The 27,466-nt window shown below is 39.8% G+C and overlaps 2 protein-coding genes across 3 annotated transcripts; both read right to left on the bottom strand.

The window, feature by feature from the left end:
• Window positions 1-2,755: 2,755 nt before the first annotated feature.
• On the bottom strand, window positions 2,756-16,768 carry sapcd2 (suppressor APC domain containing 2). Of its 2 annotated transcripts, none has more exons than XM_034710451.1 (6): window positions 15,656-16,768; window positions 10,143-10,279; window positions 5,775-5,921; window positions 4,724-4,825; window positions 4,359-4,475; window positions 2,756-4,251 (listed from the first exon to the last, which is right to left on the bottom strand). In XM_034710451.1, the coding sequence occupies exons 1-6, from the start codon at window positions 16,455-16,457 to the stop codon at window positions 4,123-4,125; spliced, it is 1,434 nt and encodes a 477-aa protein (XP_034566342.1). In that variant the 5' UTR covers window positions 16,458-16,768; the 3' UTR covers window positions 2,756-4,122. The 2 variants fall into 2 exon arrangements, with proteins under 2 accessions (XP_034566342.1, XP_034566341.1); XM_034710450.1 differs by having other exon boundaries at window positions 4,359-4,478; window positions 15,656-16,740.
• A 5,313-nt stretch (window positions 16,769-22,081) lies between these two features.
• On the bottom strand, window positions 22,082-24,814 carry tmem141 (transmembrane protein 141). Its single transcript, XM_034709657.1, has 5 exons — window positions 24,620-24,814; window positions 24,357-24,423; window positions 22,964-23,047; window positions 22,773-22,883; window positions 22,082-22,294 (listed from the first exon to the last, which is right to left on the bottom strand). Exons 1-5 carry the CDS (start codon window positions 24,671-24,673, stop codon window positions 22,233-22,235), a joined length of 378 nt encoding a protein of 125 aa, XP_034565548.1. The 5' UTR covers window positions 24,674-24,814; the 3' UTR covers window positions 22,082-22,232.
• Between the last annotated feature and the right edge of the window lie 2,652 nt (window positions 24,815-27,466).

Genomic DNA, 27,466 nt, shown 5'->3' with positions numbered 1-27,466 from the left:
TACAGCTGTTTAGATCAGACCCATCTCCAGTCATTGTTGATATAGTCAGCACATAGTAAAGTTATTCAAATAAACCAATATGAATCGTCTTATCGTCCATAATTTATCCATAGATCTATCAGAACTGATTGTGGTTTTACAGACTGATGTTCTGTGTGTGTTTGAACAGCTTGACTCTGCGGAAACTCGACCCAGGTTTGTTTACCTGTGTGTGTGTGTGTGTGTGTGTGTGTGTGTGTGTGTGTGTGTGTGTGTGTGTGTGTGTGTGTGTGTGTGTGTGTGTGTGTGTGTGTGTGTGTGTGTGTGTGTGTGTGTCTGTCTGTCTGTCTCTGAACTTGTTTGTGTTGGTGTCATATTCACAGGAGATGTGTCTCCCGCCTTCAAGTTAGAAGATTCTCACGGGTTTGACAAATTCTGCATGTGAGTAGAAACACACACTGCTACTAACCACAGCTGAGTCTCTCCCCCACAGCAGGCCCATATCAGAGATTACTGAAGCTGCATTTCTCTAACTGTGTAAGACTTTGATAGTTCTTATTGAAGTTGAGGAACCTCAGTGGTTCATATTTCTGCAAGGCACAACACATTGCTGTTCAGATCAATAGAAGAGATTCCCTTTAAGCGGCTAGTATTTGTTGTTTTGTTCAAACACGTTTGAAGAAAAGGAAGGAACCAAAGTTAAACAACTCACATCCAATTTATATAATGATGATTTAGAGCAGGGGTTCCCAAAAAGTGGGTCTGGACCCCCTGGGGGTCGTGTGACACAAATAGGGTGTCATGAGATCTTCCAGAATATATATATATATTTATAATGATCTAAACATAGTACACTGAACCCATTATAGTAAAAAATATGGACGCAAATAGTAGCTAAAATTGTAATAAAACCATGAAAATAGAAAATGTAATGAGTTTTCTGCCTTTATTTGTTGCCAGATGACTCCTACATTTAGTGTTAGTGACCAGTTAATTATAAAAAGCATCAGTGGCAGTAGGTTAATTCATAATGGCACAGGAAGCACAGCTACATGCTCGTATAGGTAGGCTAATTTCTGCAGACCAGCTACATAAAGTCACATGAAGTCACTTTGAGGGACAGTGGGGGATGCAAGTCTTTGGCACCAATATTTTGGGGGTCGCGGGCTGAAAAGTTTGGGAACCCCTGATTTAGAGCATATATAAGCTTGAATAAACAAATCATTCACTTGAATTAGAGTTATAAGAGAAATAAAACCATCTAAATGGAGATTTGAAGAAGAGACACTTATTAGAGGCAGTTGCTAGAACTGAAGAAACTTCAACTAGCATTTTCAGACGTCATTTTGCTTCTTTCTAGATAAGCCTGCTGAAGTTAAGGGTCCTAAAGGAAACACACGACATGCTGCCAAAGTTGGAAAACATTCATTTTTCGCACTCAGAACTCTCATATCAAAAAGCTTTTTTCAAAAAGCTTCTTAATTCATAACCATCATAATGTTAGAAGTGTTGCCTCAAATATAAAACCAAGTGTCAGAGGGATGGATAAAGAGGGATATTGAACTTCACCAGTGAGGATTCTCAATAGAGTGCTTGGCCTGAGTTACAGTAGTGTTCAAAAATAAGAAAAAAGGCAGCACAACTCGAATCCCAAGTTAAGGGGAACAAAACTCTAAAATATAAACGTGCAGTGTGTGGTGTTTAACATAATTTAGCAGAAAAGAATTGGTAGAAGGGGGAGATAATGTTTGCAAGTAAGTTTAAATTAATGTATAATCACCTGAATATGAAAATATGTACTTAAAGTGAGTCTTTTAGATCTACATAGGAGCGGATCCCTTTCCATGGAGGCCGCCATCTTGCACGGCCATGTTTCTCCTGTAGCACAGAATGGACAAATCAATAATATATATCTTTTTTTTTTTTTTCTTTTTTCTTTTTACATCAGTCATAATGTAGAATTTTGGACAGGTGCCTTGGGTGGCCAGTCAGATTTCAAAGGGGGCCCATGCCACCCCTGGCCACTTCCCCAGACCCGCCCCTGTGCACTCCTCCATGACGTCTCTGCATAAACTCAGGACGAGTTTCCAGTCAGACAGCTCATTAAAAGCAAAGCAGAGCTAATCACATCTGAGGCTGAAGTGCAAAAGTGCTGCATGAATTACATCAGATCATCCTCTCTCTCAGGGGATATTTGATTAATTTATGACAAGGAATCAGAGCAGATCTAAGCAGAATGGATCATCTTGTTAACACTTCATGTGAAGTGGAACTCTTACTGCTCTATAAGTGGTATGCTGGCTGTGTGAAACTGCAAACATCATCATTCCCATCAACACGAGAGAGCAGAAAAGTAGAAGGAAGAGGAAGTTAGTTTGGGTTATGACAGGCTCCTCTGTGGAGGGTTGGGAGATGTTTTGATAAAATTGTCGACACGTCTGCCGCAAGATCTGTACTAAAAAAACTATAGAAAGAAAAGTGAATGCAGTAATTTATGTTATATACATTTTAGGATGTGTTTTTATTAAAGGATAAAAATTATATTCTTTTTTTGGGGGGGGGGTTGCCTTTTTGATAGGTAAGCTGAAGAGAGTCAGGAAACGTGGGGAGCAGTCTGGAGTCGAGCTGGCGACCTCTGGGACGAGGACTATAGCCTCTGTATGTGGTGCGCTTAGACCATAAGGTCACCAGTGCCCAAAATATTCTATCCTTAAATGGAAGTGTAAGGACTTATTGATGTGCGGCATTAATAATACCTTAAAGAAGACGTTGCATGGTCAGAATTTTTGGTAGTATTTATTTTTTTTTTACATTTCATTGAAAGTGTCTCGATAGAAAGCAGAAGGAAAAGAGTTTCACTCACACATGATGAAGTTTGAGCAGCAAAAAAACATACATTCAAACAAGTGGGAAACAGACATTACAAAATGTTATGTGCAGATATCCCATCAGTACCATACAGAACCATTATGAAACTACTATGTTTTATTTTCTACCACCACCCACTGACTAAATATGTCTTTGTAAACTGGTGGATGGCTGCATGTTTTTAAAGTTTTAGTCTAAATCAAACGTTTCTGGTATAAAGGGACACTTACAACACGACAAACCTGTGCTAATCTCCAGCTTTCAAACACAAATCTCTTCAGAAGATCCAAACAACACATGCAACGAATCCCCTTAAAGACTAGACAACCAAAGTGATGTTTTTCTTTCTTTTTTTTGTTTCTGATGTGGCATCAGAAAAGTTCTCCCAACCCAGGAGCTCAGGCTCCGACACATTCACCGTCTACCACGTTTATAATCCTCCCCTCCTCTCTTCTACGTGCAAACTTCCAAACTTCTCTCATCCGCCTCTGCCTCTACACCGCTATGGCTCGTAGCTGCCCTCCTGTCTCTTTTTTTCAATCTTAAAAAACATCAAAAAGTCTAACATTGTAACATTTAACATGCTACTATAATAAAAAACTGCTCCTTCAGCACTTTCTGTCGACTTGCGTTTCATATTAAACAACCCAGAAAGCCTATGCCAAGTAAACGCATCATTAATGACAGACACTAAAAAGAAGGGGATACTGATAGACATGGTCAATGAGTACCTAATTTTCATTTTGATCATGCTTCAAAGAGTAAAAGAATATGTATTTGATAGGTCACAGCAAGCAGCTGGTGATATTTTTCATATTTAATATCAAGAATATGGCATATTATCCCAAAAGACACCTTGTCCACCTGTTGTCTGATACCTTTGAGAATCAAAAAGTTTGTGGTTTTTTCTGCTGCCTGTGCGTTCGAGCTGCAGAATCATTTGGGAGTCGGAGTGAAGATGCCAAAATCCTGTGGAGTGGAGTGATAGGATCTCATGACACCCGAGAGGTTTCTCCAGAGGTTTTATCAGCTTGAGTGCAGGGAGTGAAAGAAGTCCTCGGGTCAGGTTCTCCTCCGTGTTCACATCTAGGTAGTACGTGCTCTGGTTTAAAAGTGGAGTGGTCACATGCTGGTTGTGGCTAAAGGTGCTTCACTGCTACAAAAGTGGGTAAACAACAGCCAGCTCGAGTCTTATATAAGTTTTCCTCCATGATGATTCCTCGCAGTAACACACTCGAGATGTTTATGTTGTTGTTTGGTGGAGTGTCACTGTGCTCAGATGAAGGTGGAGTCCATGGTGCTGGTGTCTTGGGCGTTACGAGCTCGTGCCTCAAAAAGCTGCTTTATCAAGGCCGACTTCTCCTGCTCCAGCTGGGTGATCCGCTCGCTCCTCTCTGTCACCTCCTGAATGAGCCAAAAGAAAAGAAAAACAAAATGAGTGACTGAAAATAACAGCAATACCTGGTTGAAACTAGTTATATATATATATAAAAAAAAAAACTGTTTCAAACCTGTGTGAGAAGACGGTTCTGGTCCTTCAGTCTCTGGATGGCCTGTGGAGGAGCTGGACCAGGAAGCTGAGAATTAGCTGAGAGCGCTGCTGTTTGAGCAGAGCTGGAAGGAAACGACTGCTAGGAAACAAAGAGAGACTAGTGTTACAGAGGACCCAGATACAATTCAAATATCAGCAGCGACAAAAGTCATAATTTATGGCTCCAACGCACCGAGTTTCCCACATTCTGCTTTGCCTGTTCAGAGTTTAGAAATTAGTTTCCCTGAACAATACTTTGATATGAATAATGTTTCCTGATTTGTTAACATCCCATCTCTGAGAACTATACACAGTAAACAAAGTCGACGTGTAGGTAGAACTCACCATCCCAGTGCAGGTAATAAGGTCATTAAGGCAGCGGTTGACTTCTTGCAATTTGGGGATGAGAACATTCATGCGACTCTGACTGGCTTCAGTGAAGAAATCCTGAGAGGAGGGAACAGAAATTATATTAAAATATACATAAATATAACATTCTACCTTTATTAAACCTTTTAAAACCATTTACCTAACCTGTAAAACACTTCACAAATCCTTGATTACACCCTTAATTGTACCCTTTACTAACCCTTTACTATACTGTAACTTACCCTTTATTACACCCTAAACTAACCCTTTATTACCCCCTAAACTAACCCTTTATTACCCCCACAACTAACCCTTTATTTAACACTTAACTAGCCCTTTATTAAACACTTAACTAGTCCTTTATTACACAGTTAATTAACCCTTTATTACACCCACAACTACCCCTTAATTAAAAACTCAGCTAACCCTTTATTTCACCCTTAACTAACCCTTTATAACACACTTAACTAACCATTTATAACGCACTAAACTAACCCTTTGCTACATTCTAAACTAACCATTGAAACACCATCAACTAACCCTTTATTAGACACTTAACTTACCCTTTATTACACCCTAAACTAACCCTTTATTACACACTTAACTTACCCTTTATAACACCCTTAACTAACCCTTTATTACACTCATAACCAACCCTTATTAACACACTTAACTAACACTTTATAACACAATCCCTTAACTTACAGTTAAATATACCATCAATTAACCCTTTATTACACCCTAACAAATCCTTAAGTACAACCTTAACTAACCCTTAGCCTAAGCTAAAAGTTTGTTTTGTATGGGTTGGAAATATCTCCATAAGTGATCATATATAGTGAGCAGGTTGTTCATGTGCATATAACATGGTGAGCAGGACCCTGACCTGAAGCGGAGGGGTCTTGACTCACCTTATAATGTCAGACAAAACACAACAAGTTGAATATCCACAATAATAGATGGAATAGAGATAGAAAGGTAGAATACTATACAAACTGAACATTTGAGCTAAAAGTCCTGGACTGACCGTGCAGTGTGAGCTCTGGCCGACCTGCCGCTGCCTCTCTGTCACATTGTGGATTTGGACCTGGTACCAGTCTCGGGCCCGCTCCACCACCTCCAGGCCCGCCAGCAGGGAGTCCTTCTCCTGCTCCAGCTCTTTCATTTGTTTCAACTGTGTGGGTTCAAAGTTATACAGCGAGGGAGGATGTTGGAGGATGAATAGGGGGACAGGAAAGGGGGGAAGAGACAAGAAAAGAGGAAAAAAAAATAAAAGTCACTTTGAGCTCTCACTCGTTGAAAAGGAACACTTCCTTTTTGCATATCGTCCATCCCATCACCGAGTGAGCTCTGTGACTGCTGCCAACATTTAATCTGATGATTGATATCAGCCGGCAGGGAGGACAAACTCCCATCTTTTCACATGGGCATCTGCAGCACGCTCTTTTGTGCAGGCGGAGACAATGGCGCCGCACCAATTGTGCGCGACTCTCTCCCATCCTGAACAATGTTTAGAGAAGCAATCAGTCCAGCGCCATGGCAACCACGCAGCAACCTAAGAATGGGGTAAACAGCAGACCCACTTCAACTATGGCAGCCCCAGTGTGTGTGTTTGAAAGAGAAACAGTGTGTGTGTGTGTGTGTGTGTGTGTGTGTGTGTGTGTGTGTGTGTGTGTGTGTGTGTGTGTGTGTGCATTGAGTTGTGCTGACCAGGCTGTCCATGCAGCACACACAGTCACAGCTCAGGCCTCGCTGCTGGCATTCAGCCACCTGGTGTGTCATCTTTCTATCCAGCCATCGCTCCATCACTGCGGCCCCTGTGTGGCTCAGTACATTCCTCTGACCAGCGCTCATCAGTAAAGTTTAACACACACTCACACTCCACACACACACTCTCACAGGGGCAAGTGATGCTAAAAGAGAAGTTTAAGAAAATCCACCCTGTTTAACATATTTGTGCTCCTTCCAAAAGGAGTGTGAAGGAAGGGTACACAAGAGGAGGAGAGGAAGAGGAGGAGGAGGGGCAGGGTCCGTGTTTAGAATAAAGCATGACCCAGTGTCAGACTGCATGAATGTGTGATGGTCCACAGGCAGTGGTGTTTAAAGAGGGGAGCAAAGAGAGAGAGAGAGAGAGAGAAAGGTAATGGAAAGTCTGTTCATGTATGTGTGTGTGCGCCCGCTGAATGAGCATGCATGAATACACCTCACAGATACAATAACATGACAGCCGTTGCACAAGCTGTTTCTCTACAAACACAAAGAACAACATAACAGGCTTTTTAACCGCATGTACAAAGACACATGAAACAGTTCGGTCTGAACCTTTAGAGCTCGACAATACAACCGAGGCCGAGATTCAACACACATGATGAAAAGTCACTGACACAAGGACGGTGTAAGGCTTTGACTGCAAATTATGCACACACAATTAACCTCCTCACTATTTTCAGGTAATTTTTTTAGTGAATGAAGTGTGAAAATCCAAGCCAGACGTTTGTGGAGTCAAACCTTTTGCCCTAAAATTCTTCCTTTTGTCCGACTATTTGCATAAAATCAAAAGGTAGAAGTTATAAAACAAATAAAAAGCATCCACGTATAAAAAAGAAAAAAAGGAAGACAATTCATTTTCAGAAACGTTTGAAATTATCTTTCTTATTAAATTCTCCCAGCTGACATATCAGTTTCTCGCTCCACAGGTTAGAGCTCACAAAAACTTCCTTATAGAGACTTTTTTTCATCAAGAACCTCTCCTTTACTTTTGAAATGAATCGTTGACTTTATATGTTGCAGGAAAACACAAAAAATGCACATACAGTTCTATAATTTGGATGTTTTGCGTCCCTAAAAACGTCTTGATCCCAAGATAATATACTTAAACTGACAAAGAAACAGAAAACAAAGGGTCAATGTTCACTTTAGGGCGACTATAGACAATACATAAGTTGTCTAATATCCTTCAAATATTGTTTTCACACAGATTTACAACCTCAAGCTCGGTTTATACAAGTTAGAGTGAGGAAACACATTCCCAAGTTCATGAAATTGCGTTACACAACCAAACACAACTCTTCAAACTTAAAACAACCTGAAGCACATCTGAAATCCAGAAATATATCCGTAACAGCTATCTCTTCTTTTCCTCGACTGCATGAGGTCCTACTCACCCAGAGGAAAAAGTGCAGCGCCTTGCTGCTGTACAGGCTGCTGCTGAGGGGGATGAAGACGGTGGTGTAAGCAGCCCACACAGCCGTCCAAGCAGGGCCGGGCCGCCCGAGAGAGTCCTCTACTTCCACCAGGCCCCTGGGCCCGACCCGGCTCACTACCATCAGGGCAGCAGCGGGCCAAGTCGGCCTGGGTGGGAGGGCCGCAGGGGAAAGGGGGGAAGAGGAGGAGGAGGAGGAGGAAAAGGAGGAGGAGGAGAGGGGACAGGGAGGGAGGGAGGAGGAAGAGGAGGGGGACAGTCAACCTCTCCAGACACGGGGGAAAGGAGACGGAGACGGCGACAGACGGGGAGAGAAAGAGGGAGAGGAGGTTGAGCCAGAGAGAGTGTGAGAAATGGTGAGGCAGGGAAAGAGACGGAGAGTGAGGGCAGGCATGAGCTCCGACTGGAGGGTGGGAGGGGCAGAGAGAGAGGCAGCAGGCCGAGGGGTGGGAGGGGAATGAGGGGGCCAATGGAAGGTGAAAGGGAGAAGGGCCTGTGCTAGAAAACTTTTTCATGCTCCTTCTACTTTTCTCTATAATAATAAAATACTTTCTGAGCATTCTCTAAAAACAATAACTTCCACATATGATAACAAAGACTTCCTTACTGTGACTTTAAATGGTCAAAGTTTGTCTTCAAGAACACCAGAGTTATTATTGACTAATGAAAGACTTGTTTCAACAACACTCTGCTAATCAAGACTATAACCATGACCGATCACATCATTGAAAAAAGGTCAGACAAACTGTCTGGTAGCAAAAGATGTTCATCTTGGAGAGCTTCAAATCATCCCGTTTTAGTGAAAGTAAAGAAAGAACAATATTGTTTTTGATTCAGGATCACTTATTACAAAACTGTATTGATTGTGTAGAGATTATATTTTCTAAACAAAAGTTAACATGCAAAACTTGAATATGAAAATCTCAACTCCTCCTTTAAATAGTATAAAAAGTTGTGTGTTATGAAGCTGATGATAAATAGACCAACTTGTGCAGAAACCTACATGTGATTTCATTAAACAGTTCATGTCTTTTGGCACCTTCTCTTGAAAATCCCGAAACTATTAACCCTTTACACTATCTCTACTTTGTTACTTATGAGTAGGGATATTCTGAAGTGACTATTTCCTAGTTGTTTAAACATTAAATTCCAATGTACACACTTGTGTACTGATTTAAAAAATAATAATCAGTCAAAATTGAACATATTGTTATTCAATACAGCTGATTGCTGATCAAAGAGTCTGCAGATAAACTGCCAATGGACTGAAGACCTAAATTACCTTTAAGCTAACTCTTGTACAATGAATCAAATTGTAACATTTATGTTCAAAAGTGTTCATAGTCCCTTTAGAAATAAAACAAATACAAAATATAAATCCCTACTTTAGATGAAAAAAATCCAACATATTCTCTTAACGTGACTTATCACTATGGGCAAAAGAGCATCCAATTCTTGCTCTCTACTACCCAAACTTTCTGTCTCTCCCTTTTTCAACTATCTTATACAGTTAAGTCCAAAATGCCCAAAGCACTTGGAAAAAAAATACCATCCAAATCTACACAGGGGGATTTATTATCTGACTGAAAACTAGTTTTATTCCAACAGAGTGGAGAATGAAGAGATGACTCAAAACACAGAGTCACGGAGCTCACTAATTGCTACCATACTCTGTTCAAACGGTGTTCATTTCAAAATCAACCACACAGTGTCTAGGTTTATTCTCTAATAGTCTAAGTATGAGCTTCACTGGCTTAATCCACAACAGATACAATGTTTACAGAGGTACGCGGAAGTGCAGGTTTAAGAGGGGTTTCAGAGATTTCAGGTATTTGTTTTTACCTGCAATCACAGAGGATGATATTTTGAAAGTACTGTGAAAGTGTGGATACAACTCTAGGAGACATTAGAGTTCATTGATAGAAACTGGGTGGATTCACAGCAGATACATGCATCACTGCAATCCACCTTTTACCTGGTTTGTCGTTGAAGCAGCCATTAATCAAATACAGTATGTACACAACGTAAACATCTTAAGTGACATGTAAACACATGCCTTAGTAAGACTGCAGGCCCGGGCGTGACACCTTTATAAAAACCTTTAAGACACCTTGTGGAGATTGTTTTGTGTTTGTGTGTGTTTGTGTGTGCGTGTCTGCGTGTCTGCGTGTGTGTGTGTGTGTGTGTACTAACCATTCCATAATCCACACCGTTGGTTATGGTATGCCGCCTCTGCTCATCCCGACTCCGCCCGTGTCGCCTGGAGCCGCCTGAAAATCCTGTTGCAGATTCGCTCTGGGATCTTGGTAAACCTGATTTCACAACACCATCTAGACGAATGGGAAACAGACAGATTGAATCAATTTCAGCACAACACTGGAGTGCGGTATGCTCTCTATTACTGCGGTTTACTGGTCACAATAGAGGGAAAAACACACTTTGTACAACCCTGAGAGAAAAAAGTAAAAAAAAAAATTACACACTGGAATCATTCAGGAAGACGATGCTGACATTTGGATGATTTTTACAGTGGGCATGCAATGACAAGTAACTATAAGTATTATTTTTCTTTCCCCCGCATCAGAGGGAAACACCCAAACTGTCAAATTGCATTATCCTAATCGGTGAACATGTACCAGTTTGCACGGCATGGAAGGTAACACAGGTGTTTCTACAGCAATCAGACCTGGCAACACAGCAGATGTTTGGCAATTGTTCAAATTCAACCACAAATAGTCAAAGTATCTTCACTAGAAATACTTCAACACACTTATCAGTTTATAGAGTGAAATAAAGACAGTTTTCTGAAAGCTTTTTCAGTCATACTTTGTAGAAGAAAAAAGCTTCATCTGTTAGTCCTGACCATAGACTGGTCCTGACCGTGTTCAGGCTACTAGTACACCACAGGAGGGAGCTGTCCTCAGCATGTGTGTTTTATCATCAACAAAGCAGGATGGCTTCATGGACATGAAGCACACTGAAAACAATTTCACAGTTTGATGTTCATGAAAACGTTTAATTCATGTGGTACTAACTGTGCTGTACTCCCTAATGTACACCCTCTCCTGTTTGAGCACTGCCCTGAAGATGAGCTCAGAAAAAAGGAAGAAGTATGTGAAGTGTTGAAGCTGGAACACACTGAAGAGATAACACTAATCACGGTAGTCACACATGAAGTACTTCCAGAAACTCAAAGAATGCGTAATGAGCCAAGGCTGCATGACGAACAGAGATTACAGTGGATGGTACGCAGAAATTCAGACTTGTAATTAACACTTATTTTGGCACTTTGGGGAAAAATAGAAAATTCAACATCCAGACTTGACACATAGCATCTGATTGAAAAGCTCAAAACAGCTCTGTAGTGGCTTTTATAGTGATCTTTACTCATCATCCACTGGAACCAAGTATGCAGAAGAGCCCTCTAACTTAACTTTAAAGCAGTACTCAGTTCAAAAATTCAACATATAAAAATATACTTCTAGCCTGGTTACCCTCTAACTCTCATTAAAGCTCTGATCTCCTCGATGTGAACACTTTCTCACTGAGTGTCTGAATGTTCTGTATCTCTGCTGAAACACACACAGCTCTTCTGATTGCTCTGAATCCTCTGCCATATTTCCTCTTCGTATCGCTCTCATATCCACTGATGGATTTATCATGATAAGATTTTTAGACTTAAGTGCACACCACTACTGGGACTTTGTGATGATGGGTAGGATTTCACTACTGCCATGTTTCAGTGAGCCCCGGCCTCTCTGCTGTAATCTGGCTTATCCAGCAGGGTTTGGCTGCATGTGAGAGATTACAGAACGGTCACATTATACGGTCCAAAGTACGGGGACTGTGAAAACATTAGTATGCATCCATATTAATATGTGTGTAAAACTTACAGCAGGTAATTGTTTGCATTCAGTCACATGAGCAACGGACGCAGGATGGTTCACCCGAAAGAGATGGATGGGGTTAAAATCAGGATCAAAACTTAAGAGCCAGTACACAAGGATGCTGTCATTGATGTAATTCATCTTTCGCTATCAGACTCTCTGACCTCTACTGTGCCTACGGTGTAAAAAAAAACAGAGAACAGAGACTTACTTAGGGCTCTATTTGTTGTTTACAATACTGTTACCCCTGTTTGATGATGCACATCATAACGTCAGATTATTGCCAATACACAATCTGAAATTCAAGGTTTAAAAAGATTTCATGTCACAGAATAGTTTAATCAATTTATGCTTCACTTGTAAATCCTAGAGATGCAGCGATTGTTAAAATCAGGGCTAATGGTGATAGTGATGTAATAACAATTGTGCTAATAGTCAGTTGTTTTTTGTAATTTGCTGGGGAGTTTTTCTGTCTTTTTTGCAATCTTTGTGTCTTCTTTCAAATCAAATTTGAGAATTGATGCATTTATAACTTGCTCCTTCTCTTGAAAGTCACTGGAACATGTCTTCGATGATCTTTCTCAGAGACGGTTTTATACTCCCACACTGCTGACGTTTTCTTACAAGTGTGAGCAAGAAAACAAAAATCTGAGTGTGTCCCACAGGTGACTTCATCTGCCCAATAAAAAAGCTCTGAATCAGCAGTTAGGTATACCAGCTTACAAGCAATTAATTGATGAAACATAACTAAAATACTGCTGCTGACATCAGTGTATGGCATATTATATGCTGATTGGCTGAAAACAGGGTAAATATCAACTGATACCGATGTTCCGCCGATTCATTGGTGCATACCTAATGAATACATTTAATGCCACATTTTTCCGATATGACTATGAAGATGACAATACAGACAGTTTGGTTTTCAAAATGTTAAAAATAGGCACACATTTTTTTTGACAATATTAATCGGCATAATCATTATCGAATTGGCAGATCTGAAATTTAAAGTTTCAGCAAAATAGCCACATGCAATGCTTGCCAGGCACAGGTAATGGGAGGAGGAGCCCAACAACACTCCTTTAACACTACCAATTTAATTGTACACCAGGATAATGATGTACTTGAATTGGTACCAGTGTTGGTATCAGTCACAATGAGTTTTTGAAAATATCAGCATATAGGTTATCATCAAATATCCAATATTGTGCATTTCCAGAAACAATTAAATTTAGAGCATTTGGGGTCTTTCTTTGAATTCTGTTTCTCTAAATTGAGATGTAATTTTTGATTTAGAATGAAGTCTGACACCTCTGAAGTAACTGCCGCATTAGGATTTCCTTATATTTCAACTGAGCCAACAAAATACTAACCAAACTGAAAAAGTTGTTCTGATACTGATTCCAGTAAATAGATACCATTATCGGTATGGCCTCAGATACAACGTAAAGTTCAGTTTTATAGCGGCAGGTATACTAACCAATGCCATGATTCAATTCTATAACTACCAATAGCCCCAAAAGATCTGGGTTTAAAAAATGATTGCCTAACAAAGATGTAAAAAAACAGGGTGGGGATCGCAGAGAGTGTAATGTTGGTCATTGCTAGCATAATGTCATGCTGTGTATATTTCTTTTTCATAAAGTATTAGAGTGGGGATTAATACCATTCTAAATTATAGTTATTAGAATCATTAAATCATCAGAGCATCTCTTTAAAGTTAAGTTAAGTATTTGTTCTTTGGTCATAATGTGCGTCCATCCATCATTCCATTGGGTTAAACATAAAACTGTTCTCAGTGCAAGTGATGTAAGAAGTGAGAGCCCCAAGGGCCCGACAGAGGGAGTGTGAGACTGTCACTCTTATAGCTTCAGACAGGCCTGGCTTCACTGAGACCAGGCAAGCTCGGACACACTCTAGTAGAGTCACAGTGACAGTGTTGAGAGAGCTCTTCTGAGAGGAATTTAAACAGGAGTGAGTGTGAATGAGAGTGAGAGGCTGGGTGTATGACCAAGATAATGAGGCAGGCCAACTGGAGATTTTTCATACAACTAATCCATAGACGTTCGTCTGTCAGGGGGGGGGCATCATGTCGTGGCCCCTCTGACAGAGGAACGAGCCAGACCCTTGAGAAAGATAAATTCCATTAGGAGCTTCTGACACGACCTCTGACCTGGCCTGGGGTTAACAACGGCAATTATTCAGCTGGACTCCCATGGCTGCAGCAGAGACCCTTAAACACAGCCTGTTCAAGCTGTGACATAACCCTGATACCTGAGAACTGTGTAGCCAACAACATTAACTGTTGTTGACAGAAAAGATTTCCTGTTAAAGTTACAAGGTTTCTACTTTATAAGCCTCCTTCTGCATGACATATCCTGACATGCAGGCACGCTGCAGACTCTGTGCACTTGTGTGTACTACACGGATCACTGCATTTAATTCCATTTGAATGTGAGATCGAAGCTGGCAGTGGAGATATCAGCTCAGCTATGCATGCAATCAAAAGCATGCTCATGGGATTTTAGTCTGAAGTGTTCTGTGCTAAGAGAGACAACAGCTCTACTTATTATTCAAGTACTTTTCTGGTATCTAGATCAATATTCATAAAAATAAAACTATTTGACTATTCTTTTTTTGTCTTTTGGATTGCTGATCATGCTTATAACCAGTGGTGGACAGTAACAGAGTAAATTTACTTGAGTACTGTACTTGAGTACATTTTTTGAGTATCTGCACTTTACTTGGGTATTATTTTTTGGGGGAACTTATTACTTTTACTCCGCTACATTCAGAAGACAATTATTGTACTTTTTACTCCACTACATTTCTATCAGTGCTCTAGTTACTCACTACTTTTGCTTTTAAGTCAGCTCATGAATTTCCTTCTCTTTTCTGAAATCTGATCCCTAAGACAGTAAAATGTGTTTGTGTAGTTCGGTTTGTCTCAGTGGTTTAGCCGTCCCTTTATATCGTGCGTCTCCACAGTTGAACGTGGAGCAAACACAGAGCTAATTTCACTCAGATCAGGCAGTACATTTAGAGGTGGTAATGATGTCTATAGTTCTCCACCTGAGCACCCATGGCCATATCTTCAGCCCGTGTTTGAGGTTTTTGAAATGAAGAATGATAAGTATCATTTGAAATGTTCTCCCCGTCTCCCACTCTGTCCAAACACACAAACATTCACTGTCCAACCTGAGAAAGTGTGTTGAGCTACGTAACATTTGTTTCAATCAGAGAACATTTCAAACTAAGGTGTCTGTGCTTGGAGTAACTTAGTTGCTGTTTTTATCCCATGGTATAGTTTTTAGAGATTTCAAGTAATGTTTTCTAAATAAACATAATGTAAGGGAATGTACTCTTATGTATTCCTGACTGCACTTATGTAGGCTATTGAAAAAATACAAAGTTTTGAGATTTTTTTAAAAAGTACTTTGAATACTGAAGTATTTTTAAAAGCAAATACTTCAGTACTTTAACTCAAGTAATAATTTGACAGAACAACTTTCACTTGTATTGGAGTAATATTTGACCAGGAGGATCTATACTTTGACTTAAGTAATGAAGCTGTGGACTTTGTCCACCACTGCTTATAACACACTTTGGGAAACTAATACTTATGTGTCAATTTTCTTTTCATTCTAAGAAGTGAGGTGACAACAACTGTTGTTTATGTTATGGTTAAGATAAGTGCTAATATGTGGTTCTCAGAGTTTACTGAGTTTGGGTTTTGACAGTTTAAAGGAGTCCTCATTCATCTTCCTGACCCTCCTCACACACATGCACTGACAGGTATGTTTCACATGCTCCACTCACTTGGTCCTTGGATCTGCGGTGATTCCAGAGCGAGCGACTCGATGGACCTGACCCGGCTCTGTTGGGGCTGTGTGGGTTTGGAGGGCTGACCCGGGTCGGCCCGGTAACACCCGCCCCCTGGAGCTCCTGGATTCCGCTCCAAACTCCGCCCGGACCTCTCGTAGCCCGCGCTGTACTGTGCAACTCCACACGCGGGGTACGCGGGCCCCTCCTCCGGTCTGATCCGGCTCTGCAGCGAGGAGGACCGGTGCTGCTGTTGCTGCTGCTGGGTGTTTATCACGTTGCTCGGCCCCAGCGGTCGGACCTTGTTCTCCACCCGGGTCCCCACACTGCATGTAGACAGCGGTGCCGGTTTCTGTTGCTGCTTTGGAGCCTGTTGCGGGTGAACAGCAGCCTGGGCCTTGAAGTGGTGGCTGTTCTCCGGGTTGAGCATGGAGTACCGCAGCCCCGCCACGAACCGCTCAAAGGTGAGGCAGCCATGTGGTGGGGTGACCCTCCTGAGGCAGCCCAGCACCCCACCGGGCAGGTCCCGGGTGTCTGCGCCCTGCCAGCGACTCTCTATCTCTGAGATGTGGACATAGCCTCGTCCAGAGTCATCCAGAATGTCAAACAGAGTCCTCAAGCTGTGCAGGAAAGCTTTAGGCAGACCATCTGTTGAATACTCGGTCTCTTTGGGCTGCGTTTTGGCACATCTAAAGCTCTCTGATTTGCCCTGTAAAACCTCCTTTCTTGGTCCCACTCTGCCGTACATCGCTGAGGTCCCGTTCAGTTTGCAGCCCTGGTCAGTCGCTATCAAAGCCATGATAAGCTCCAATCTCTTATCAATCAGAAACCCTCAAAAACAAGCAGACTAACTTTGGATAAACAAGCAGAGGAGAATACAGAATATTAACCGGACTGTAAACTATCTGAACAGCAGAATACTTCTCCGTGTGAAGACTTCTAGACACAAATACACCGAATAATCCAGCCTCTACCTTCCCACCCAACCTCCCCTGCTCCGGGATCCAGACTTTCCTTTTTGGAGAGGACCGCCCTTCAAACGGCTGTGCGCCAGCGTCCCGGGACCAGCCATTGGCCGCAGTGCGCACGAGCTCTGCGCTCATTGGTGCAGGTCTGAGGTGGACTCCAGTTTGATTTGTGCTTTTGTTATTACTAACGCAGAGACGTTATTCATACAACCTGGATCATATCCCACCCCTGACATAATGAGAACGAGCTGGGGAAACTATCACCTTACAGTCAGCGCGTCGAACAGAATCCCTTTGTTTAAGATGACTGATAAATGAGGACCAACAGTTGAACTTAAACTCTTCAGCTTAACTTAAATAGAATAGGTCTTTTTAATGATTAAACCATATCATGTACCACTTTATGGTGTTGATTGAAAGATGTTACTTATCAATGGCGTACTCAGGCTGTTTGAGGGACAGGAGCGAAAACAAAAAAACAAGGGCACCTACTTCAAACCCCTGTACTCACAGTTTAGGGTGAATTCAAATGTATTGAGGCAGCGTTAACAAAAGAGCGGCCAGGCATTGTGGTGAATATTTATCTGACCATTTGTTCTGGATATTGAATTATGAAAATGGAAAACACAAAACTATTTATTTATTTCTATATTATTGGTTATAGTACAAAATAAACATAACATAAAATAACATAACATACCATGACTTAATGAACTACATGGGTGTCCATAGGGTGCTTTTCTGTTTTATACATTTGAGGGGCATCCAGAGGGTACACCATTGTTATTTCTTGATATAGCCCTAAACACTGTATTTAACATTTCTACATTTGTACTAAATTACAAAACAATATCATATCATGTCTTTAAAGATAATTCTATACCTTTCTTTGTACAGATAGCATTTTTATTTCTATTTAGAATTTTTGTATTTGTATCTGTTGTGTCCTTAATGTCTTGTTTTTTTAGTACGAGTGTTCCAATCACCACGTCAAATTCCTTGTGTGTGCGAGCTCACTTGGCACTAAAGCTTTCTTGAATCTTGAATCTTGAATCTTTAAGTAGTAAAAGATGTTTTTTTGAAACTGTATAAAATGTACAATACAACCAAGATGGCTGTTGCATTCATTTGTACATGTGTTGAGTCATTACAGCATACAAGTAATTTAGTACTCTAACAGATTACTTTGTAACACTTGACCCCCAACACTGATCATCAATTTTTTAGTGTTGTATGGCATCATGAGTAACCCTTCTATTCCCACCCCTATTCATTGCAGCACTCTCAATTTACAATTCAAGGGGTTGTACATTTTGTTTTATTGAATAATGTTCATTTTGTGCATTATTTCATGCAAATGCTGTTTTTACGCTCCATATCTCTCACAATCTCAAACTTTTATTCAAATAGTTTTCACTGAATATTTTTTGCTCCCATTCCCCCACTGTTACATTCTTTAATGCATTTTGTATGGAAATTATACCAAAAAGTCAACCACTGTTATTCAATTTATACTATAAACTCTAGATTTTTAATTTGGCTTTACTTTGCCGGTAGCAAGTACCTTCATATCAACACTGTCCCTCAGAATTACCTGAGGCCTTATCTTATTGTCTTAAATAAGGCTGCAATCAAGTAACAATAGGAAGTAATGAATCTATCTCCCCCCTCCCTCAAAGACCCTTTAATCATGTCTCAGTTTTGAGATGTGAATGTGATGTACATCACGTCACAACCATTTCTGGTTCTTCGGGGAGACATTCTCTGTTTGTATTTGTTTTCAGCAATGATTCAGTCACAGAAACTCTCATCCTCTGCACAGACAGACCCGTGTTTGTCTCCAACCTGCCCAGACACGTACTCCATGCTGAAGCACGAGCAGTGATTGTTGTCGAAGATACTGTCACTCTGTCCCAAAGGACTCTCTGTAATTTAAACATTACCTCACGCATGCTGTTATTTTCCTTGTCAAACCAGATTCTGAATCACATTTTTTTCCTCATTATGCTCATGAGCTGCACTGTACACTCTACTCTAGTGAGTGACAGCGAGGAAACACAATCAATATATCACCTCAAAACAAACACACACGCTGTCCCCTCCCTCTGACAGTCAATCACACACCAGTTGTTGTTAACGCAGTGATTTGTGGGGATTGATTATGACTCCAGGCTGGAATGGATCAGTTGTTCACATACACAATAGTCATGTTTCAGGGTATAGATCAAGATCATCAGTAATCTGTTTCCCTGATTGATAATCTGGTGCAAACACTTATATAACCAAAGAAAAATACAAAGTGAAAGAAAGAGGAGAAGAAGACGTGCACAATGTCCAGTTGTGGATCAGCTCGATGGACTCACAGGGTCAGACAAATGAGTGCTCAGTCCAGCTATCCACATCTCTGTTTTCGGATGTAGTCACGCACATGCACTGCTGCCACTGCAAAAAAACGGCAGAAAAACACACACTCTCTCTACACACGCTCAGTAAACCATGCCAATGGTTACCAAGCGTACCAGAAAGCAAGTCCATACCACATTTTGTGTTGTGTAGGACATGTAGGGTTCCTCTGTCAGTCCTCTCATGGAACACACACAGTCACATCCTCATGCACACATATACAGTCTCTTCCCTCATTATCTCCTGTTTGCTCTCTGTTCCTCCAAGTCTTTTCCTTCAGCGGCATCAGTGTGCATGTGACAAAGGATTTGAGAGCTTATTCAATTCATGAAGCCTGTTTTTTTTTTTGTTTGGATGAAAGAGGATTCAAAACCTTTAAATCTCAGAGGTGTAAAATCAGATTTGAATTGAAGTGGGTGGACAAGAGCGGGGGTGGATTCAGGTTACACAAAGATGGAGAAAAGAAAACAGAGCGTTAAACCAAAGCCAAAATCTATGAGGATCACCAATCAGACGTTTTCTTTTATAGACACCGTAAAAATGTGCACCAGTGTGAGCTTCAGCTTTAAATCCCCTAAAGACTTTCTTGAGCTTGTTATCCAAGAATTAAATACCTGGACTTTGTCCGCATCACTCACTGGAAGTGTTAAAGCATGGCTAAAGGACTCTATTGTTTCACAGAGCTGCTCTGCATGGAGCAGAAAGTATGCTGCCTACATACTTGTACAAACTAGTTCAGATATGGAGGTCATTTGGTTTAAAATAGCTAAATGTAATCTTAATCAGTCTTTGGTGGACATTTTAACCAACACACAATAAATCTGTCAACATAGATCAAAGGTTATGAGAAATTAACTCACATTTATTGAATTATTTTTTTTAGTTAACATGCATTTAGAGCAATCCTCAACAAAGCAAGTGTGTTTAGCTCTGCAGGATCTGGACTGAGATTTGAAAGGATTGTGGCTGCTGTGAAATGTAAAAGTTTTACACATTAATAAGCTTGTAGTTTTGTGTTGTTTTTGTGTAAAAATGTTCTGTAAAACCAGTGGATGGTGAATTTAAAGCTCCTGTAAGGGACTTTCTGTTAGTGTTGATTTACACAAATCTTATACTGTTTTCTTTTAACAGCAGGGGCATTTCTAAGTGGTGACCATGCCCCCCATACAATCTGATTGTCCACTCCAGTGGCCACCCCAAATCTTGAGCAGTGATTGGGTATTCACCTTATTTGAGGCAGTACTCAAGTTAAATAGATTATTTGGGCTGGGTTGCAACAGGCTGATTGTGGCTTTCTGCACATTTAAATGTAACTAAAAGCAACAACACAGGAATACTTGATGCCACCACTGCAAAAGTCAATGCCCCAGTTTAGCCTCCTCGTTTTAAAAAGTATGGCTCCATCCCTACAGTCAAATGTATCACTCACTGCTCTCAATCATCTGACCTGAGAGCTACCCCCTAACAATGGCCAAAGGCACTAAAAATTACAATATAAAAATAGTCAATCTTGTTAATGCTGGTCTTGATGGTGTTTGTTGTCATAGGCATCACAGTACATTTTTAGTCTGTTTCATAACCAGTTAAAAATTCCTCACAGTAGCTTTAAATTAATCATGGTTGTAACTTTAAATCTGTGTGCTTTCCAAAGAGGTATCAGCTGTATTCTCCGTCTATGGAGGTTTAAAGGTATTTTTAACCACGATAGGTAGTGTACCATGATAAAATTCAATTCTTGTATATAGATATTGAGAGTGGTCCAATTTAATTTGCACTTACAATGTAATGCACATATGCAACATATTGCGTTCTAAATAAATGCCAACATATGCACAGTTATCAGGTCACATACCTTACACATTTTAAATGGAGACAATAATTTGACCCACAGTAGTTGTAACTTTTTTACTGCCTCTGATCTTGTAACTGTGATGTTAGTTTTGGCATATCTTTGTTAGCTCAGCTTGTTTCTTATATTTAACATAGGGTGTGTCTAAACACAGCATGCTTTCCACTCATGATACACTGTCCTCATTTACCCTCTCTGTGATGCAGAGCAAATGAACAAGTGGGTGGGTGTCTGTTTCAATGATGGGAGGGTGGATCAGTGTTTTGGTTTCATACTGAATAGTGTATTTTGGCAATACGTCTTAGGCATCACACGTTTAGTCATAAGAATATGTGAACAGGATAGAAACGAGTGCTTAAATGTGTTTTTTTACTGTATTGAATTTGAGTTACAGCTGCTTATTTAGAAATACTAAAAGAAAGAGTGGATTTGAAAATTCCTTGTAAAGCAAATCTATGTTAAATCATTAAAAGGCAGCCATTGTCACGATGAAGGAAGATCTGATTTAAAAAAAACATCTCTTTTACTTTAACTTTTGATTCTCCTCTCATCTCAATCTCTTGATTTAACTTACTATCAGGCAAATTTTCTTCCACATCATGCTGAATTTGCAACCCTTCTTCACCTCAACTGCAAGTCTGTCATTTACCCAAAATAGTTCTCACCCTGTCGCACTAAATTAGCACCTCACCTCGTGGTATTTATGCTTTTGCATTGATGCCAACTTGCTTCATGTCCAATCAGGATTAATGTTTATTCATCCTGAGAGGTCAAAGGGTTCACTGCATCAGCACTGAACTGAAGACGGATGACTGAACACGCAGTGGCGGAGAGGAAAAACCGCTAATGGTTTCATGTGGATAATACTGCTTCCCTGAGTTAATGTATACCTATTCACTGGATGTATCACTTCATAATGGTTTGACATTGTAACCTAAAACAAATCTCATTAAACGATTAATGTGTGAATTAAGATGATATGCTTGAAAACAGGAAGTGGCCATTAATTGTGGCTGTGTGAATTCAGTTGCATGTCAAACATTATAATACGGGATCACAAGCTTAACATCTGATTCCTCCTAAAAACCCAAACTAATGCCTGACCTCTGATTCAGGAAACTCATCTGTTCATCCACACATGTAATGCTGTTGTGAAATTCAACAGCTTGGACATGCCCACTTCTCCCCAAAAAAGACAAGATACTTCATACATGTGTTGTATTGCAAATAAATCTTATGTGCATGAATATCACATTCAGCATACAGCTTGATTCAATGGTACGCTCCACCGTGTTACTTTTAAAGAAAAGAGGTATATATTTACAGTTGTTGCACAAGCTTTTTAAAACTACTTTTAATCCATCACGTCCCCATATTTAGTCTTTTCGGGTCTTTTTGGTTCCTCCAGTTTAGGCACTGCAAGAAAAACAGACACAATTCAACATACAGAATAAAGGCTGGCAGCTGTTTTTAACTGATATACTTTAATATAATAACTGAGGAGAAGAAGAGGCCAAACTATGATGCCTCTGGGTATCAAAATGACAAGCTCTCTCCATATTTCTAAAAGAAATTAAAGACCCCTCTTTTTCATCTGGCTTTAATTTAGAGCAACTTTAAAGACTTGGTCAAAGTTTTTATCAGTTGTCTCAGGGATTCATTTTGTCTATTTTAGCGTTATACTGACTTTTATTTATAATATATCTTACACTTAAACTGAAGTTAAAAATATAAAGAGATATACATTTTCTAAATTAAGCTATTGTTTTAGATTTTAGTTTGTCTTTACACTTTGTTTGTTCCTATGTTTAACATTTTTGTGCTGTCTTTGCATCAAAGATGATATATATTTATACATTTAAGCAGAGGGTTGATGAGAGAGTCTGCAGCTCACCCTGAGGTGGCGACCTGTCTGGGACTTTCCCAGTTTCTAGCAGAATCCAAAGGTCTGTACATTTCTGCGTTTCCCAGCGAGTCACTGCATAACTCCCCACTGAAGACGCCACTGAGAGAGGACAGACAGAGGTGAGCTGAGGAAGTTTGTGAGTGGCTTTTTGTTAAATAATTGTTTATGTCATTTCTCACCTATTGAAATTAGAAGGTTCCACTGAAGAGGATAAGGGAGCTTCCTCTGTAGAGCCTTCTGAATGGCAAATAAAGCTCCAGCACCTGTAAGAGAAACACAGGGCACATCCATTTGTACATCTGACAGACAAGAATGACATTTGAATGTCCCCTAGCTCACTCATCATCGACTTCAGTCATTTTTACTACTGTTTATTAAAGCTACAGGGTTTTTTTGGTCTCGTGGGTTTGCTTTTCAAGCAAACCCGGTCAGTAAAGTCAATATGTGCAGCCTTTTGTATCACTATTTTGTAGATTATTAGATGCAGGGATTTGGGCTCACAAAGTTTATCTTTTTCAGGTATTATTGTTCCTGTTTTTTGAGTTAGTCTGCTGACATTACGATTTTCATATATGCTGATTTTAAATAATAGAGAAGAAACTGTGAAGAGAACAAATAACAGGGGCAAAACAATTAAAATGTGTTCTTTGGAAACCACAAAAATAAAATATGATGGCATCCTTGTTTAAACAATATCTATATACTGTATGTTTCAGTCCTTACTCATATAAGTTATTTAACTGAACTGTCTGTAGTTCATAATTTCTTAATTTGTTTTAAGTGAAGTCAAACAGATATGATCTACAGCAGACAGCCTCATATATTTTAGTTTACATTAAATGTTATACCATAAGTCAAGCAATATTATTTGAATAATTATTGCTCTATTGCAAGTTCAGCATGCTCCATGTAATTCTCCAGTATTAAAAAGTAAACCCTCAGGAAGGAAGATAGAGCTCCCCCATCTGGAAATACATCGAAATGATGTACTTTCCTCAATTATAACTCAGTGGTTGTACATTTGCAGCAGCAAATGTTCTGGCAGAAGTTTGGAAATACTCAATCAAGAATCAAGAAATCTTTATTGCCAAGTGAGCAAGTACACACAAGGAATTTGACGTGGTGAATGGAACACTGGTATTTAACAACTAGACAGTAAGGACACAACAAGACAGTAAGGACAATAAATATAGAAACCTAAAAACTAACCTTAAACATTCTAAATAAAAATATAAATACTTTATGTACAAAGGAATGTATAGAAGTACTTTTAAGTTATAAATAAATTAATTAGTCTAAGCCAGAGTGCAAATTTTAGTGGATGGATATAATAAAATATGTTATGAATAATTTACAATATTGCACATGGTTGTTCAGATATTGCACTGGAAATCAAGGATTGCACGTGTGTGTTGTATCACAGGAGTCTTTAGTGGTTTACTGTTGATTGTTCATGAGTTCTTCTAAACATGATTCAGTATAGTGCACTAAATGCCTGATAAGTGGGTCCCTATGAAACAAGAAAAAAGGCAATAAACGACATTTTTCTTGAGTGAGAGATGCATCCCTTACCAAATATAAATGTGCCAGTCCCCTTCATGAACGCGTGAGACTGACAGGCTGCATAACTTCCTAAACCCTAAAAATGTGAGAAAAAATAAACATTGCAGCAATAACGAAACAGTGGATAATGCAAAACTGTTCAATACCATCTTATAATACAGCGCACATGTGTTGATAGGTTAATACTTGCAGCATCTCATTCATAGGACTCATTGTCCTCCACAGATCTAAATACATAACACTGCGGAGGTAGTGTGAAATCAAACACTCACCGGGTGTTTCGCTGCCAGAGCATCGTCCACTTTAGTGAGCCCGATGTTCACCATTTTTATTTCCCTTGAGATAAAGCTGGAGGTTAAATTGATGTTAACATTAACTCATGCTTTGACTGTGTACATGTCTATGGTGTACATAACCCTGCTGTTACAAAACTTCCGTGCTGAACAACCAAGAAGTAAAAACAGAGGGGACAGCTGATTGGACAAAACACTAGAGACATCTGACGGCGAGGAGGAGGTACTCCAGCTCCTCGTCCATTAAAAAAGAGTTATGGTGCAAAATAAAAACTAAACATCAGATATTTACATTTAAAAACTCAACAATTAGACACATATTTAACGTATACAATAAACAGAGCAATTACCAACACATTGCACGTCTGAAACTAAATACAATGAAATCGTTTTAGTAAACATAACCATTGAATTAAAAAAATATGCCTAAATGCCAAAAACTGTTACTCTCCATTTATTCCAGTTCTGGTTTGCCTACTTTACCATTTCTCTTTAAAAGGAGGCCTAAAACAAAAATAGTGTGATACAGATAAAGCTGCTGTTGGTAGGAATGGTGTAAAAAACGTTACTTTTTTTCTTCTGGGTTTGGAGAAAAGTTAATAATACCCATCGGTGCTACTCGGTAAGTGGAGTAATTTAAGACTATAGGAAATCTCTGCGTTTTCCAATGCCTTTGTATCAAGCAATGTTATTATTCCCCTCGTTCCTGTTATGACGGACCAATCATAGCTAATCCCCAATCCTCGGTCCTGATTGGTTAAGGGGCAGCCCCTACTACGTCCTCCAATTGGTTATGAGTCCGGCACTATCATGACTGCACACACCGATCTGTGTTGGGGGCTCAGTGGAAATCTGGTTGGGAGGGATAGTGTTAACATTTGAAGCCCCTCTCTCTGAACAGATGTTTACTCTGTGACTATCAACAGCAGCTTAAATATTACATTTTTGTATTTTTTTTGGTAGATCTCCTTCATTATCCGGTCAAATTGTTGGATTCTCATTTTCAGTGAATCATCCTCAGATCAACACAAAGTATTTCATATCTGAAATCCCCTCTTCAAACAACAGAAAACTGTTTCATCTTTAACATTGTACAGCCTCAGTAAGAGTAAGATGTTACGTGGTAACAGCAGGAAAGTTTGTGTTCAAATTGAGTCATCACAGCAGCCTCAACACAACAGCACAGCCTGCTGACCTCTGACATGTTACCCCAGGGTCGACCTTTGACACCACGGTGGCCTCGGGGTCCTGCTTCCTTCTGGAGATGAGCGGGAAGAAGATAAGAAAGAGGCAGATGGAGAGGTAAAAGTATCAACATAGAGAGGCTTAAGTTACTGAACAGCCACAGCTGAGCAGCTATACATCTGTTACTTGTTACAGATGATGGAAGAGATCAGCCCAGACCAGTTCACAAACAGAATGGTAAGTTTTAACATGACATAAGGGACAACATAAAGGTATGTTATTGTGTGGTTAAACAAGATTTATATGATATTTAACTGTTAAAATTAAACTTTCTGACTTACTCCCCTGGAAGACGGTTCTTAATTCTGAGTAGCAGAGGGGACATGAGGAAAAAACCTGATCATACATCAAATCAAAGGAGTTCTGACACCTAAACAGGGACATGGATGATTTAACTCTCCCTTTTAATGTGACAAAAGTGTAATTTTTGGATAGACACAACTGTTAACAAAATGGAAAATATTGAATATTACTCCCATTTTATCTAGAGAACAGAAAACTTAAATTAACGATTTATGGCCCAGTCACCAGAAGAGACATGACATGAAGTGGGCAAACTGTGAAATTAACAGGGATGTTAAAACCAAGCGGCAACCTTCAGTCTTGAAATATGAACAGCCAATGTGGAAGTGTTATAAACTGCAGTTCATGGAGTGTCCGCTTGAGGCTGGCTGCAGAAACACCGGAAATCACATACACACCAATTAAAAAAAGAAAGACATCTTTTGCAGACATCATCAACATGTTTACAGCCTGGTTCAAAAAACGGCTTCGGTCTGAAGAACTAATTTCTCTATTGGCACACACTGTACGGGGGTGAATTTTTTTATGATACGGTTCAGTAGTTATTGAGATTACAATTTCGCACATTTAAGGTCATGACTGATTTGACTGACAGGCAGGAACACTGTAGCTGTTGGCTAGGAGGCTCAAAGCCCGCATCTGGACCTCAAACTAGCTCGACAGCAGATAGGTTGAGTTCAGCATTTCCAATATGGCTGCTGCCAACGATTGACAGCCCTCAGGAACACATGGGTGACATCACAGATACTAGGTCCAATAATTACACAGTCTATGGTTAAAACACACTGAGCTAAGTGAAAGAGACGTCAACCAAATTGAAGAAAAAAAGACATGAAGAAACCAAAAACCGCAACACGGTATGGACCTCGGTTGTGTTTAAGACTAGTTGAGTGAGAAGTATATACTTTAAAAGTTACAGGAAAGAGGACCGTGCAGATGCAAAATGCTAATGTTTCCACTTCTTTTCTCACTCTGTCAGGTTTCTATTTCGCATATCCGCTGGCTAACTATACATTACCATACTTAAATAAATGTTTAACTCATGATTAAAAATATAAAACAGGGAAGTTTGAAAGAAACATTTTACAAATAAATGAGTTTAGCTAATGCTGTAATAACTCTTTAGAAATGCACTCTGTTAATAGTGCTTAAATTAAGACACCTATGAAAGAAGGTAAAGTTATTCAGTCCAACTTACCAAACACAAACAGTAACAGTCAATCAAACATGGCTTTGTATTTCATGAAGTTTCTCCACTCCCACAAAACATGAGTATAG

The sequence above is a fragment of the Notolabrus celidotus genome, chromosome 19 (genome assembly GCF_009762535.1).
Source record: "Notolabrus celidotus isolate fNotCel1 chromosome 19, fNotCel1.pri, whole genome shotgun sequence".
Taxonomy (NCBI): domain Eukaryota; kingdom Metazoa; phylum Chordata; class Actinopteri; order Labriformes; family Labridae; genus Notolabrus; species Notolabrus celidotus.
The sequence above is the reverse complement of the archived record's forward strand: the minus strand, read 5'-3'. Positions and strand labels throughout refer to the sequence as shown.